The sequence below is a fragment of the Symsagittifera roscoffensis genome, chromosome 6, assembly GCF_963678635.1.
Source record: "Symsagittifera roscoffensis chromosome 6, txSymRosc1.1, whole genome shotgun sequence".
Classification (NCBI taxonomy): domain Eukaryota; kingdom Metazoa; phylum Xenacoelomorpha; order Acoela; family Convolutidae; genus Symsagittifera; species Symsagittifera roscoffensis.
This window is the reverse complement of record NC_087067.1, coordinates 32,073,474-32,087,714: the sequence shown is the minus strand read 5'-3', so window position 1 is coordinate 32,087,714 and position 14,241 is coordinate 32,073,474. Positions and strand designations below refer to the sequence as shown.

The 14,241-nt window shown below is 41.2% G+C and overlaps 1 protein-coding gene across 1 annotated transcript in view; it reads left to right on the top strand.

The window, feature by feature from the left end:
- The first annotated feature begins 5,894 nt into the window (after window positions 1-5,894).
- LOC134847525 (uncharacterized) overlaps window positions 5,895-14,241 on the top strand; it is a 45,459-nt gene continuing 37,112 nt past the window's right edge. The window contains exon 1 of the mRNA XM_063864579.1: window positions 5,895-6,146. Within this exon, the coding sequence (XP_063720649.1) occupies window positions 5,916-6,146 (231 nt within the window). The 5' untranslated portion in view covers window positions 5,895-5,915. The remainder of the gene's footprint in view (window positions 6,147-14,241) is intronic.

Genomic DNA, 14,241 nt, shown 5'->3' with positions numbered 1-14,241 from the left:
TCTCTCGTCAACTTGATCTATTCTTTTAGTCTTAGTCATGTCCCGTCGCAGTTCATCCAGACCAGTCATTACGCCAGCAAACATGTCACTCATATCGCCAGCCGCCCCCAATGTCGGGGTTAGCCCCAGAAAAGATGAGGTCAACTGCGGTTGCAGCCTGGTACTTGATGACGCGCCGCCCTTTTGCTTGCCCATCGACATCATCAACCTGTCGAACCTTGAGGACGCTCCCATCGTTATCCCATCAGAAATGGGCCTGGTCGGCGAGGCGGACAACGCCTTTCTACTCATGTCGTTCCTTGGGCACGGCGTGAAGTTAACATCCGGGTGGGTTATCTCCGGATGGTCATAACTGGAAGATAGACCTTCAGTTTGTAGTGACACCATGCGCTCATCGTACAAAGACTTCCAGCTTTTCTTGGCCTTCGAACCCGTTTGTTCTTCCTTCGGGCTTATACTGGACATCATCGCGTTCTTGCTCTGCTTGGCCAGAGATGAGTGGGTATTGGCTGGGTGAAAGTTCTTTTTTTCCACTTATGACTCTTAGTCTCCGATTTGGACATTCCCCTGAATAACACTTCCTCTTGCGGCTCGACCTCGGAACGCTCCGAGGCCTCCTCCGTTCCCTCGACTTCCGCCCGTCCGAGGTCCTCGTTCGGCTCAAAGTCGGGTCGAATAAGCGTTCGTTCCCCTTCGTCAAAGGGGTCCACAAGCGTTTCGCTCGCCGGCCCGGCCTCGGCGCTCCGCCCGTGATCGCCATCGAGGTTCTTCTCGCTCCTTAGTTTCATTTCGCTCACTGAAAGATCAGCTTGACCTTTAGTCGATTCGTTGTCAGCAAAAACAGCAGAAGCGCTGCTAAACGAAGATTGGCTACGCCTAGTTTTAAACTTTCACGTGCTTCCCTTGCTCAGCCTGGGAATCTTAGTAGTCAATCCTAGCGAGTCACTACGCTGCATACTTTGTTAATAAATAACAATATTCGTACAATTTAATGGCGATGTACACGTACCGCAAATGAGTTCAAGTTAATTACTTAACGCTGCCTACTCGATTTCGTCAGTATCAAAAATGTCTCTTAGATTTCTCGATGATAATATTAGTGACTCAGCTAAAATTACACGCAGGATCTGCTCAGTATTGATATAATGCTGACTCAACCCCGTTGTATAGTATAACAGTATCACAAAATTTTCACAAGTTATAGTCAATACACAAAACACAATTGATTATCAGATAACCATTTCCTACAGGTGACAGCGACCTTTCGTCAGTATCAATTTACCGCCACACTCTTATCAAATCACTGCTGTGTTAAAATCAATCAACCTTTTGTAAAAAGGCAGTGATGATTCAGAAATAGATCAAAAAAACTTAGTCTTAAAGAAAAAGATTTCCCTCAATCGGAACGCTCCAAAAGAACAAAGCCCAGGACACAGTCTTCTCAAGTGTGTGTGTATTTGCCTATTACACTCACCGAGGTCCTTTTTTTATGTGTTCCCGGATTGCCCGAGCTTTCCTATTAAGTAGCTCAAGGCAACCACACAACTGAATCCACAACCAAAAAAAAAATTGTTGGGGTACCTCTAACAGACCCGATCTAGAATCCACAGTTGATTACAAATCTCTGGGTCAAATTGGCTCCTGTGATCTTAATATGCACGCCCGTTGGTAGTTGACGTTTTATTCCGACTCTTATTGGATATTCTAGTTGCTCAAATTGCCCCAGAAGATACTCCTAAATTTTCAATAAGGAGAGTTGCTAAGAGGCTTAAGTCACTCCGGAGGGTTACTCCGGAGGGTTGTTAGGAAACTTAGCTTACCTCGGAGGGTTACTTCGGAGGGTACCCTAATCCCCCAAGTTACTTCGGAGGGTCCCCCTAAACTCACTAAGGAGGGTCAATAAGAGGCTTAATACGCTCCGGATGGTTAGTTCGGAGGGTTCCTTCAAAATTTCAAACTCTTTGAATATCACTTGTAAGGGTCTCCTACTAGTCTCAGAAGGTGTCAACACAAGCTAAATTCTCTGTGGGGAGGTTGTTCTAACTTCTTCGGAGGGTCTCGTGGAAATATTCCACTAAGGGGGGTTGCTAAGGAGCTTAGCTGACTCCGGAGGGTTACTTCGGAGGGTTCCCCAAAGTCAAGAAAAAGGGTTATTCTAAAGCGATAAAGCCTCCGAATGCGGTGTAACTGACTTAAAACCAGGTTGGCTGACACGGTCTACCTTCCCAGTAGGATAAAAAGGTGTTCTTATAAAATTTTCGGCCGCTCGGAGGGTTCCCTATAATTTGGACCCTCCGAACCAACAAATTCTAAATAAAATTTCTTTTCCGAGATTATCAACCCAAAAACGGTTGCGGTCCGGATAACTGGTCAAAAACGTTGACCTATGGTACCAAAATAACTCCAATCGATGGGCTAGTATTTGAGAAATTGCCAAAAACGCGTTCGTCAAATTGGCATTTTCACCACCCTTATAGGTTCTGAAAGCCTTTTCCCTCAATTCCTATTGAAAGTGCATAAAAAAAATTGAAACGAGCGTAGTAGCCCCGTACGGCACTGGAACAATGCAAAAAACCGGACCAAAAATGGTTTTGAAACAAAAATTTGGCCAATATCTATCCAATTTGGACCCTCCGATGCCTTCCTTTTCCAATCTCTAAGTCGTTAGCTCTATCCACGGAGCTAACCGGAGGGTTACTCAAAAAATCTCTAATAACCGCAAACCTTATGGTAGCACGCTCCTAACGCAAAAATTTTTATTGCTCTAACTCTAAAAACTCAAAAACTCGATCCCCAAAACAAATTGACAAAAATCGGAAAATTATCAAAATTTTGATCAAAAATTTTTTTTTGTTTTTTTCTTACTTCTACTGAGTCTTTTTTACGCGGTTTCATTAGTCATGGGGATTGAACCACGTAGCAACTCCCTATATAAAAGCTTTTTGCTGTTCGGAAGAGCTCGGATATCCAAAATTTTGGGGTCTGCAGTTTGGTCGAAAATCAGTAATTTTCGATAAAATTGGGTGTTTTTCAGGACTAAATAGGAGATAAGTAATATATAGTAAGGACAATAATCTTTTAGTAGTCGTTAATGAATATTACTATACCCTCCTTTTGCACCAAAATACCCGAATTAAAACCCTTAACTCGGAAATTCGTGATCGATGGAGGGTACAATCGGACCGCGCCAATCGTGCCCCCACCTCTTAAGTTTTGATGAAATAGTACCCGAACGATCCTAAAATTGTTTCAACGATACCCAACAGTCGTTGTGGATGTTGTCCCTGATGTCCCTGTTGAGTGTGGAACACGTCGGTCAGCTTGCCACTCTACCCTCCGGCCAGCGGCAACTCACCAGTAACGTGCTTAAATACTCAAATTACACTCAAGGGAGGGTACCCAACCCGTCACTAAAACACACAATCTTTCTATCAGAAATGATATAAATCAATCTGAAATAACAACAAAAAGGAAGTTCAGATCATATCTCGTCCGGAATTAACATATAAATTGTCACTTTATGTTTTTTATTGTTTTTGGTCTTTTTTGGATTTTTTACTGTTTTTTGTACTTTTTTGTTTTCAAATAAATTCGTTTTTGGCTTTTTCTTGGTTATACACTTTTTGTTTGGTTTTACGCTTTCTCTTTAATTGTTTCTGATCCCGGGACTTTGGGACAAGCGGGCTCATGACTTCCCACCTAACCCTCCGGCCCCCGGAATTTTCGGTGTTAACTAAGTAAAAAGCTAAATAGTACTAGGCGGAGGGTACGCACCTTCCCCCTAGTACAATAAAGGTCATTAAGGCCTCTAACGCGGGCATACGCCCGGAGCGGAAGGTTCGTCGAAGAAACGTTTGCTGATCATGATGGTCTCGTGCCTTTAACAGGCCCACCCAGGAGCGCCATAAAAACGTCTATGTAACTTTCGCCCAAATACTACGCAGTGACGGAGCGTAGAAAAGTACCTATTAACGACTGGCAGGCGTCAGTTACCTTAATCCTACTCGTTTTTCCGTCTCGACCTTGCCAGTTGATTTTCTGGTCTGTTTAGGGCCAAGTAAAAAGTTACTATTTTTAGGCCATCAGTCAAACGACATTTGATCAGCTTTCGTTTTTATGCAAACACAACCACATAGCTGGGTCTCGGATCCTCAGACTACGTGATTGCTATTAAAAACACGGCTCGATTGTCCTATTTTATTATGTTTTTGGTGACAGTTCTATGTTAAATCCATTGGAGATGGAATGACCCTTTCCTCTTCCTAGCTACTCATATTCTAAAATATCAAATAACACCGGTGTCAATTCAAAGTTCTATGGTATCAGAGTCGCAGAAAGTTAGTTTGTTATAGTCTTCCACCATATGTCAGTCTCTGGGGTACAGAGCCTCCGCTTCCGTGTTTTCCTCGAGATAACGTCGTTATCACTCCCAATTCGTGGCACGGGAGGTTTTTGCTCTTCACCACTTCCCCACTGAAGCCTCCTTTACCATTATCTTCTCCTCTGAGGGGCTTATCGAACGTGATCGTCACGATAAGAGGCTTAGTTTTTCTGTCTTAACGTGCGACTGTTTTCCACTAGATTTGCTGATGTTCTGACTTTTTCAACTTTTTCAGTCAAAATGGATGTTTTTCGTATTTCTGAGAAATATCCGTCTGACAACCGAAATTTTGAAAAATGAAATTTCTAGAATGTTTCTACCCTCCTTCGCAGCACTTTTCCGTCGTTAAGGCCTTTAATCGTTTTTTCGTGTTTCGCCGGAAGGTTGCTCTGTGCCAGTCTGGCAGAATGGCACATGCCTTGAGCGAAATCTTTGGTTTGGAGAATGTAGATGGAACCTCCGATGATGTGCTTAAACGTTGGTTTGAACTTGAAATTGAAATAGGTCCGGAAAATGAAATCTAAAAAAATTGGACGGAGCCAATTTTTGACAGCGAAATTGCAGACTTGATTTTACGACTCGAACCAACGGACGCAAAAAAATTCAACGCGTTCCAAGATAAATTTAGCTCCCAATGGTTGAACGTCATCCCGTGCAAAAATTTAAGGTTGAAACTGTCAAACTAACAAATCAAAATTGCGATAGGACTTCGATTAGGCTCAAAAATATGCGAACGGCATAAATGCGTGCGCGGAAAAGACGTTAGCGAGAATGGTTGGCATGGTCTTTCTTGCCTCAAAAGTGCAGGGAGATTCTCTAGGCATTCAAACTTGAATGCCCTTATAAAGCAGAAATTATCTTCTTTTCACTATCTTCCTATTTTAGAACCACGACACCTCTACAGGACCGATCAGAAGCGGCCAGACGGTTTGACGCTCGTTCCGTGGGCTGTTGGTAAGCAGCTCTTGTGGGATGTAACGGTATTAGACTCCTTAGCTCCTTGTAGGATTAATGCCGGGTCTGTTTGTAGATAATGGATATCTTTTTCAACCGCTAGGTTTTGAAATTCAGGGCGCGGACGGCCCCAGAACAGAATTTTTTTTGAGCAAGCTTTGTAAGAACCTAAGCATATGCACTGAGGAACCCAGAGCAGGCAGCTTTTTAAAACAGAGAATCTCCCTGGCAATACAGATTGCGAACGCCGCTTGCGTACTCGGAACAATAAACGACGAAATTTTTTATTTGTTACACTTGTATATTATATTTTCTCGTGTCGAGTTGCGTGTTCTTATTGAAGAAACGTATTCCGTATCGATTTTAACTGAAAAGGACTTATACACATGTCATCTAATTTAATCATTATCACTTCCATATCTAGAAAATTCTAAGGATTTGACTGGAATACGCGTGATAAAGGGACTCCTGACTGTAACCTCGGTTACTATGATACTTTTGAACTTCTGATTAAAAAAAACTCCATCCTATTGTGATTGAATTGTTTGGTGAAATTATTCAGATACTTTTTAGGAGAGAAATGGATCAAGATGACTCAGATTTACTCGTTCAAAAAGTGCAAAATGATTCTTCGATCGGCTCATGTGGTCTGGAGCAAATAGGATGTTGGTGTGTGTCCATATTCAGAGGAGGTGGTATTGAAGCCAAGTTTGAAGATGGGTCTATAATTCATGTGGCTCCTTGTGCCTCGTCTTTTCTTTTACAACTCCAGCCTCATAGAGACACACCATATGGCTGTGGTTTACATAAGGTCAATATTTTTTCTCACTTCAACTTAAGAGTACTAGGTACTAGCAACCGGGTAAGATACCATTGCAACCGGGTACTAGGTTCTTTCCCGTAAACAATTTTGACCACAAGATCTGCACTTCTAGAGGATTTTCACTTCTAGAGGAAGATACCTTAGTAGTATATTTTCTCGTGTCGAGTTGCGTGTTCTTATTGAAGAAACGTAACCCGTATCGATTTTAATTTGAAAAAAAAAACTAAATTACAAAAAGGGCCCTTCCGTTTAGTTACGGTAAGTGCACAAGCTGGATAGGGCCATACCAGCGATATAAAAATGCATATATATCAGCAATGAATTCATAAATCAGCATTAAATGCATCGTCGTAATGTTAATTTATCTTAGCCGTCCTTCCTCTACAATAGCGCTTATGTTGTCGATAAATTATTGTCGATAAATTGAACTTTGCGTAGCGATCTGCACCCCCTTATACAAAGTATAGAGCTCCTCAGGAGCGCGAAGCTTATTTTAGTTCTTATGTAGTTTATAGATTCTGGATAGCTTTCTTGTCTTTTTTCACTTAGTTTTTCGGCCAATCGCTGCATCGTCCGCGTGGTTGTTGGAGCAGCGCCACCAGTGCATCCAAAAATTAGCGGCCAGAAGCTACTCTGCTCTACGTTTAAAATTCTTTGCTGATATTTGGAGTTCTTCAGCGTTTCGTGGTATTTGTATGCATCCTTATGCAGTTTTCGCGATGTTTTGGCATGGGGGTTGAAAATTTTCACATCAAAGAAAGCGCGGCTGAATCGTGAACCCCAGAGTCCGTTTGCCTTAATGTCAAGTCGTGCCTCATCTTCAGTTGTGGTTGAATTGTTGACAAAGCTTTCGCCTTGCAACGGCTGAAGTTTCGGCTCAATCTCGACGTCATGGCAAACCTCGTTCATGAGGTAGGCGAATGTGTCGCTAATTTCATTGTGTCTGATGTGTGTGTAACCACCCTTTGCACAGTGAAGCGCATGTGTCAAGTTAAAATCAGCACCACATGCACATGTGAGTGGGGTTTGGGTTGGTTCCCATCCGTATCTTAAGTAAATACCATCTCTGAACTCTGATTTATTCAGGTTGAAGTTGTATCTGCTCAGTGGTAGAGCATTGAGCCAGTTAGAGGCTCCCTTTTCAGAGGCCAGGTCGATTGCGTATTTATCTGTTTCATTTAAGGAGTTAATGAGGTTTGTTTTTTTCAATTTGTTCTATCAGTTTTCAATTTTTTGATTTTCGTACATATTTTTTCTTGCTGTGTTACTGCTGTAATAGGATCTTGAAATTCCAGTACTAGCGATGTTTCCTTAGACCATTCTAGGTAGCTTTCATGATCGGATGGCAGCTTGATGTTAAGTCCGCCCATTTTAAGGGGTAAGGAAGATATCTCACGGAATTGGGGGTTTAAAGTGTCTTTACCGACTAGGTTAGGTAATAATTGTTCTTTGATAATACTTTCACATATTTCTAAGTTTTCCATAGTGTTAGGCGTTGTTCTGGCAAGAAATGAAAGCTTTTCTTGAACTCCTTTAGTATAGCAGGCATAAACGTTTTGAGGGGAGGTTTCAGCGATTTTCGTTAGTTTTTTCAAAATTTTGATTTGCTCATTCTGTTGAAATTCCAGGAACTTTTTACATTCAGATTCTGTTCCTATAACTGAACCAAGCACTCGGGCTCCTGCTTTTATAGTGATTCCTGTATTTGCGAAGATTTGCTGAGCTTCACCGAGTTTTTCATCCTCGACAATGAGTTGGCATTTGGATGCTTTCACGTGGTTGCCGAAAAATTTACCCAGTGATACAATTTTATCGAGGACGGTTCGTAGATTGCTTAATTTACCGACTGCGTTTCGGTCGTCTGCGTACCATTTCTGGGTTACATCGTCTACTGATAAAAGTTTTATGAGGGGTATTATGGCTAGACCGTAAATTGCCATTGCTAGTGGATCCCCCTGGGTTGTCCCTTCTTGAGAGTAGATTGTTTTTTTTAGCTTAGATGGATTGGAGTTCTTAATCGCTGTTAAAAGGGAAGGGCAGGTATTTTCGATGTTTTTTTAATGCCAGCTTTCGGTTCAGCGAGTTGAAAGCGTTTTCGGCATCTATCAGTAGAACAGCATCGGCGGAAGTTTTGCTGTATTGATCTCTTAGCGTGTGGATCGCATATTCAATGCCACATTTTTGTCCTAGGCAGAGTTGGTAGTTTGAACCGAGCGACATGAGTTCGTTTTTAGGCATTTAGTTATTGTTCGCCCTATTATCCTACGCATAACTTCTCCTATGCCTATGGGTCTTACCCCTGGATTCTTATCTAAGGGTATTAATCTGCATGCGTTATATGGTTCCATTAGTTCTGGATCTAGTTCTTCTGTGGCCAATTTTTTGGCAATTTTAGCAATTGTTTTTGAAATTTCAACTGATTGTTGCCCGAAGTGTGTTAGAATACGTCTCCATTCATTTGCATCGAGGCCAGATGGTCCATGCGATCCGTGCGTTCTCATGGCTGCCTTCTTGATATGTTGACCGTTTATCTGATCAAATATCGATGGGTGGAAAGGAATTGTTTCGTCTGAGACTGGTGTAATATAGTTCTCATCAATTGGTTTAGATTGTGGGTGTTTCTCTATGAGAGTCTGTTCTACTGTCTTACCTTTGACAATCTCGTCGAGCGAAAGAACGCCTTTAGATGTGTCTGTTAGTTTTGCAATTGCGCTTGATATTTTTCCAGTACTCATTAGTTTGTTGAACTGTTGTGCTTCAGTTTCAGTTTTTCTTCTACTTCCTTTCAACAAGCGCATTTGCAGCGCCTTGCCTTCATTATATAGTCCATCCAGGTCTCCGTCTTGCCATTGCTTAAGTCGCCTTGCTATTGTTTTGGAAAAAGATCCATCAATTTCGGACTTTGTTTTGCACAGTAATAAGTGTGGAAAAATCATTGCTGCGTGCATTGCGAAGGTATTTTCGTTGTTTTCTATCAGGCTGTTCAAAGTTCTTTTGAGGGTTTCAATGAAGTTATAAGCAACTTTATTTTTTGACAAGATCATAAAGACCGGTTTCCAGTGAACCACTTCGGTGTATATTTTCCTGGTGGTTTCTATGAGTTCTGAACAGGGGTTTGACCATGGGTCTTGTATTGCTCTAGGTTCTATAGTGGAAGACTCTCCTGTGTTTTGTGAGTGTGGGGTAGTGGAAGGGTGAGGGTGCATTTGGGGGAGCGTGGTTGTAGCTAGGGTTGGGGGATTGCATTCATGCTTGTCGTTAGCTGAATGAAATTGGGAGGTGCAGCGATGACAACTGAAATCGTCATAGTGATCACTGCTGCGGGCTAGGCCGCTGCATTTTACATGCATGTAGCCCGGGCATGTGAAGCACCAATTACCTCCGCCTCGCAGGCTGCTTTTACAAATAAGGCAGTGTGTTTGAGTAGCCATTTTAGGAAGGACGGCGGTGTCAAGTTAGCGAGAGAATTTATAGATTAAATTTGCAAGAAAATTTGTTAAGAAATCATTACCGTAGAACGAGAAATGGATGCCATCACGTCAGAACATTTGAGGGGTTAGATTTAGGTTGAGGTTAGGCGAAACAATAAGTGTATGGGGGTGTACAAATCTATTTATCAAATTAAACAGCACATGATTATGAATATAAATTTTGCGGTTTACTTCGGAATTATTACAGTTCTGAATTGTTTTGGGGATGATCAGTGTCTTGGGCTGAAACTTATTAGTGACGAGGTTAATCAAGTTTTTCCACTGCTGTTCTAATTCTTGTGGATGCAGCCTGTTGTCATTGTATCCAGCAACTATTGTTACTGTGTTTAGGCGCTTTGGTCTGTATTGTAAAACTGTTTCAAACAGATCATGAAGCGTTGCGCCGCGGTAGGAGTGAATTGTTGATTTTACTAGAGCTGGTTTGATATATTTGGTCCTTGAAGTCCCGATAACTAGTTTCTGTGAGAACTCAGGGATGCGTCTTGCCTGGAATCGCGGCATCAACCTGAAACACAGACAACTGGGGCGAGAAAGGAAGCTCTTTGGGGTGATTTATGAATACTTTCACTTAGGGTTTAAAATTGGAGGCAAAGGCGATGAAAAAAAAGGAGTGGTACAACCTGACGTCGATTTGGAGGTCGATTCACCAGCTCACTCCTTGCGTCTAGTTACGCCAGGGAAACTTCACTCGCCTACGGCTGGGACGGCGAGATTTGGTAAGATAACCAGAAGAAAAGCCCAGCGCGCATATGATATGAAAACACACGAGCGGTAAATTTGAACCATTTAATAACTATTTGATAAGTTTATCACAACAATTGATTTTAATTGTATAGACATCAACGCCTGACATCTTCTTTTATCATTATCACTTCCATATCTAGAAAATTCCACGGATTTTGACTGGAATACGTGATGAAGGGACTCCTGACTGTAACCCCGGTTACTATGATACTGTTGACCTTCTGATTACCCATTTTGCGAAGGAAGAGTCGACTCTTTCATAGGTCGTGATGATTTTTTTTTCAGGGAAGTGTCTTCACCCTTGCGATAAGCAAGGGTAATGCAACCGGAAACTAGGTTTTTTTTCCCGTAATCAATTTTGCCCACAAGATCTGCACTTCTAGAGGAAGACACCTTAGTAGTATCTTTCTCTAGAAGATACTTAAGTAGTAATTAGTTCAAACCCGTTTCAGGTAGTAATTATCTTTTCAAAAATTTTCTCAATTTTTTGTTTTAGTCCTAGTTTCTGTCGGTTCATTTTCCGTTTTCTTGAACGCCATTCATTATCTGGTAAGGTTTTTACTCGCTTTCTTTTTGAAGCATAGATTTTGTTCCGATTTAAACGGACGCCATACTATTTATAGATGCAGAAAATGCCTTCAAATCGCTCAATAGAGAACTTGCTCTAAAAAATGTAGAAATCCTTTGTCCGGCAATACAACATGCGCTGGCCAACTCATCTAAGCATCCCTCAAGTTTATATGCTGAGGGATGTTCATCAGCCTTGTTGTTTTCTTTAAAAAAAAACTGGGGTTATTTCACGTCAAAGACGATTCAATCCCAGTATCTCTCAGGAAAGCACCACGAGGCAGAGCAGCGATTTTGAACTCGCCTTCACAAAACAAATGAAAATTTCCAGACGAGAGCCCCCAAACTATTCAACATACTCTACTATCAATTCCTTAACGCTGAATTTCAGAATGACCTAAATAACATCTTCACGTGGACTCAACAAAACCAGATTGTGTTCAATGCGTCAAAATGCATTCACCTACCGGTTAAACGTCTCACAAGTAGCGACTTTTACTTCGACTCAGTTTTAATTTAAAAAGTCTCAGAAGAAAAAGATCTAGGAATAATTGTAAAATCGGATCTAGGCTGGACATCGCATATTAAACTTAGAAGAGGAAAAGCCCTCAACACTTTATGCATGCTTAAGCGCAACCCACTGCCTCCTAATACCAAGACCGAACTTAATCTGTTCAAATCCATGGTAATTCCAGTTTTGCTATACGGTTCAGCGTGCTATCAATTGAACGTCGAAGAAATGAAACTCTTAGAAGGTGTTCAACGCAATACATGCAAATGGATTGCAACAGATCCTAATTACAAAACGTCGCTTCAGCGTCTAGGAATACTGCCTTTACCCATGTACATTCAGCTCAATAATTTACTTCTACTATCTTAAATCCTCAATAATCACTACGACTACAATTTTTCTGACCGTTTTCCGCCAAAAAATGATCTAGCTAATACAAGATCTCGTTTATTTGAATGTACACGCCTTGCAAAATTTGTTTGTGAAAAAAAAATCTGGTGTCATGCAATGAGGCTGGCTAATTTGGTTCCTCAAAAAGTGGACTTTACCAACACGATAGGACTCAAAGGACGGTTGCTGCAATGGATGTGGGAGCAGTTCGAGAAAAGATTCGATGACTCCAACCCCTGTAGCTGGAAAATTCTGTGCGACTGTACCCGAAACAACTGCAGAAATATGTCTAACTAACTAAACTGAAACTGTGGGGGAAACCCCTTGCGTACGCTAAATTCATATTATTATTTTATTATTATTAAAGAAACAACTGAAAGAACGTTACTTCAGCTACATCAAAAATAGCTACAATCAACTAGACACATGCACCTGGCGTGTACTGTGCTCCTGTGGATCATGTAACCCATATCGAAAACTCATGCCAGCTGAAAACTGAGGTGTTCACACCCTTAGGCCATGAGCCATAAAAGTCTCTACTACTACTATTTGTCAATAACACGGTTTTGCCGTCTACCGAAGGAACAACGCAAGGTGATCCCCTCGCAATGGCTATGTACGGAGTAGGGATAATCCCACTGATTGAGCTCCTGCAAAAACCAAATGTCACCCAAAAATGAAACGCAGATGACGGAAGCGCTGCAGGTGATCTTGTGTCTGCGCAATACTGGACAACATGGATGTGCACGGAAAGGCTTTCGGCTATATTGTGAAGCCTTCCAACTGTCAACCCATAGTAATGGAAAACCGTCATGAAAGCGCCATAAAGGTATTCGAAGGCACAAATATTCCAATGGTGGACGATTTGAGAGTCCTTGGATCGGTTATAGGAACACCATCAGCATGCGATAAATACATGGAAAGCGAAATTGAAAAGACAACTACCCTTACAAAACAGCTTTCCAAAACAGCTAAAACATCACCATAAAATGCGTACTCCTGCTACACAAATAGAGTTCAAAATAAGTTAAGCTTCCTAACCAGAACAACTCCGGAATTTTTTTATGAAAATGGATGAATTGAGAAAAACGTAAGACAGCAGCTACGTCCTGGTATTACTGGTAAAAACCATATAACCGATGAAGTTCGCAGCCTTTTTGCACTTTTACTAAGATTGGGAGGACCAGACCTTCTCAGTGATATGGACTTTCCCAGAAATTTTAAGTGGTAATCAGCCGTTTGTGATCCGTTAGAGAAAAGTGATCCAGAAAAAGCTGAAACGGAACAAACTCTGATGAAAAAAAACATCAACACTGAGAGACAACATCATACTCTCAAAAAAGGCTAAAATTATGGAAAATTGCTCATCAGAAAAAAAGCTGACAATGAATCTAGCATTAGAGAAAGGAGCATCGAACTGGCTAAGCGTGCTACCTTTGAAAAAGTACAATTTTTCCCCCAGCAAAGCAGAGTTTTAAGATGGTTTACACTTGAGATATGGTTGAGAACCACCAAACACATACCTCCTCATGTGGACAACCGTTTACACTGACCCTTTCTCTACACTGCCCCAAAGGTAGATACACTCACCTAAGACATAATGAATTTCGTTATACCTTTGCGGCACTCCTGGACGAAGTATGCCATGATGTTGAAATAGAGCCGAAACTTCAATCGTTGAAAGGCGAAAGCTTTCACAACAAAACAACCACTACTTGAGATGACGCTCGACTAGATATCAAGGAAAATGGACTCTGAGGAGGCCAATTCAGCCGAACCTTTTTCGATGTAAAAATTTTCAACCTCCATGCTAAATTTTGCCCTAAAACTATATCTGACGCCTACAAATATCATGAGTGTCAAAAGATTAAAATACTGGGTGTGGAACACAGCAGCTTTGTTCAACTAATTTTTCTGTGTACTGGAGAAGCAGCACTAGGCTCTACAACAACCGTCCAGAAACTAGTAGAAAAACTCAGCGAAAAAAAAAGAACTAATCATACTCGGACACAATAAACTTCATAAGAACCCAAATAAGTTTTGCATTTCTGAGGAGTGCAATCCTCTGCCTCAGGGGTGCAAAAAAATTTCAAAATACATCCAACATAGACAATTCCATCTGTGCTGTAAATGAGGAGGATAGATTTTAATTGACAATTCTCTGGATGCTTTAAAATTGACTTGATTTATTCATGAAATTTTGTGATTTATTCATGAAATTTTGCCGATGTGTTTAGATAGCGTTCGTATGGCCCTATCCAACCTGTGCACGGACCGTCGCATGATGGAAGAGCATTTTTTAATTTACCCCTTTAAAAAGAATTTAAAAGTTTTTACCTTAATTGAAACTTCACAAATTTGTAATTTTATCTTGTCTGAA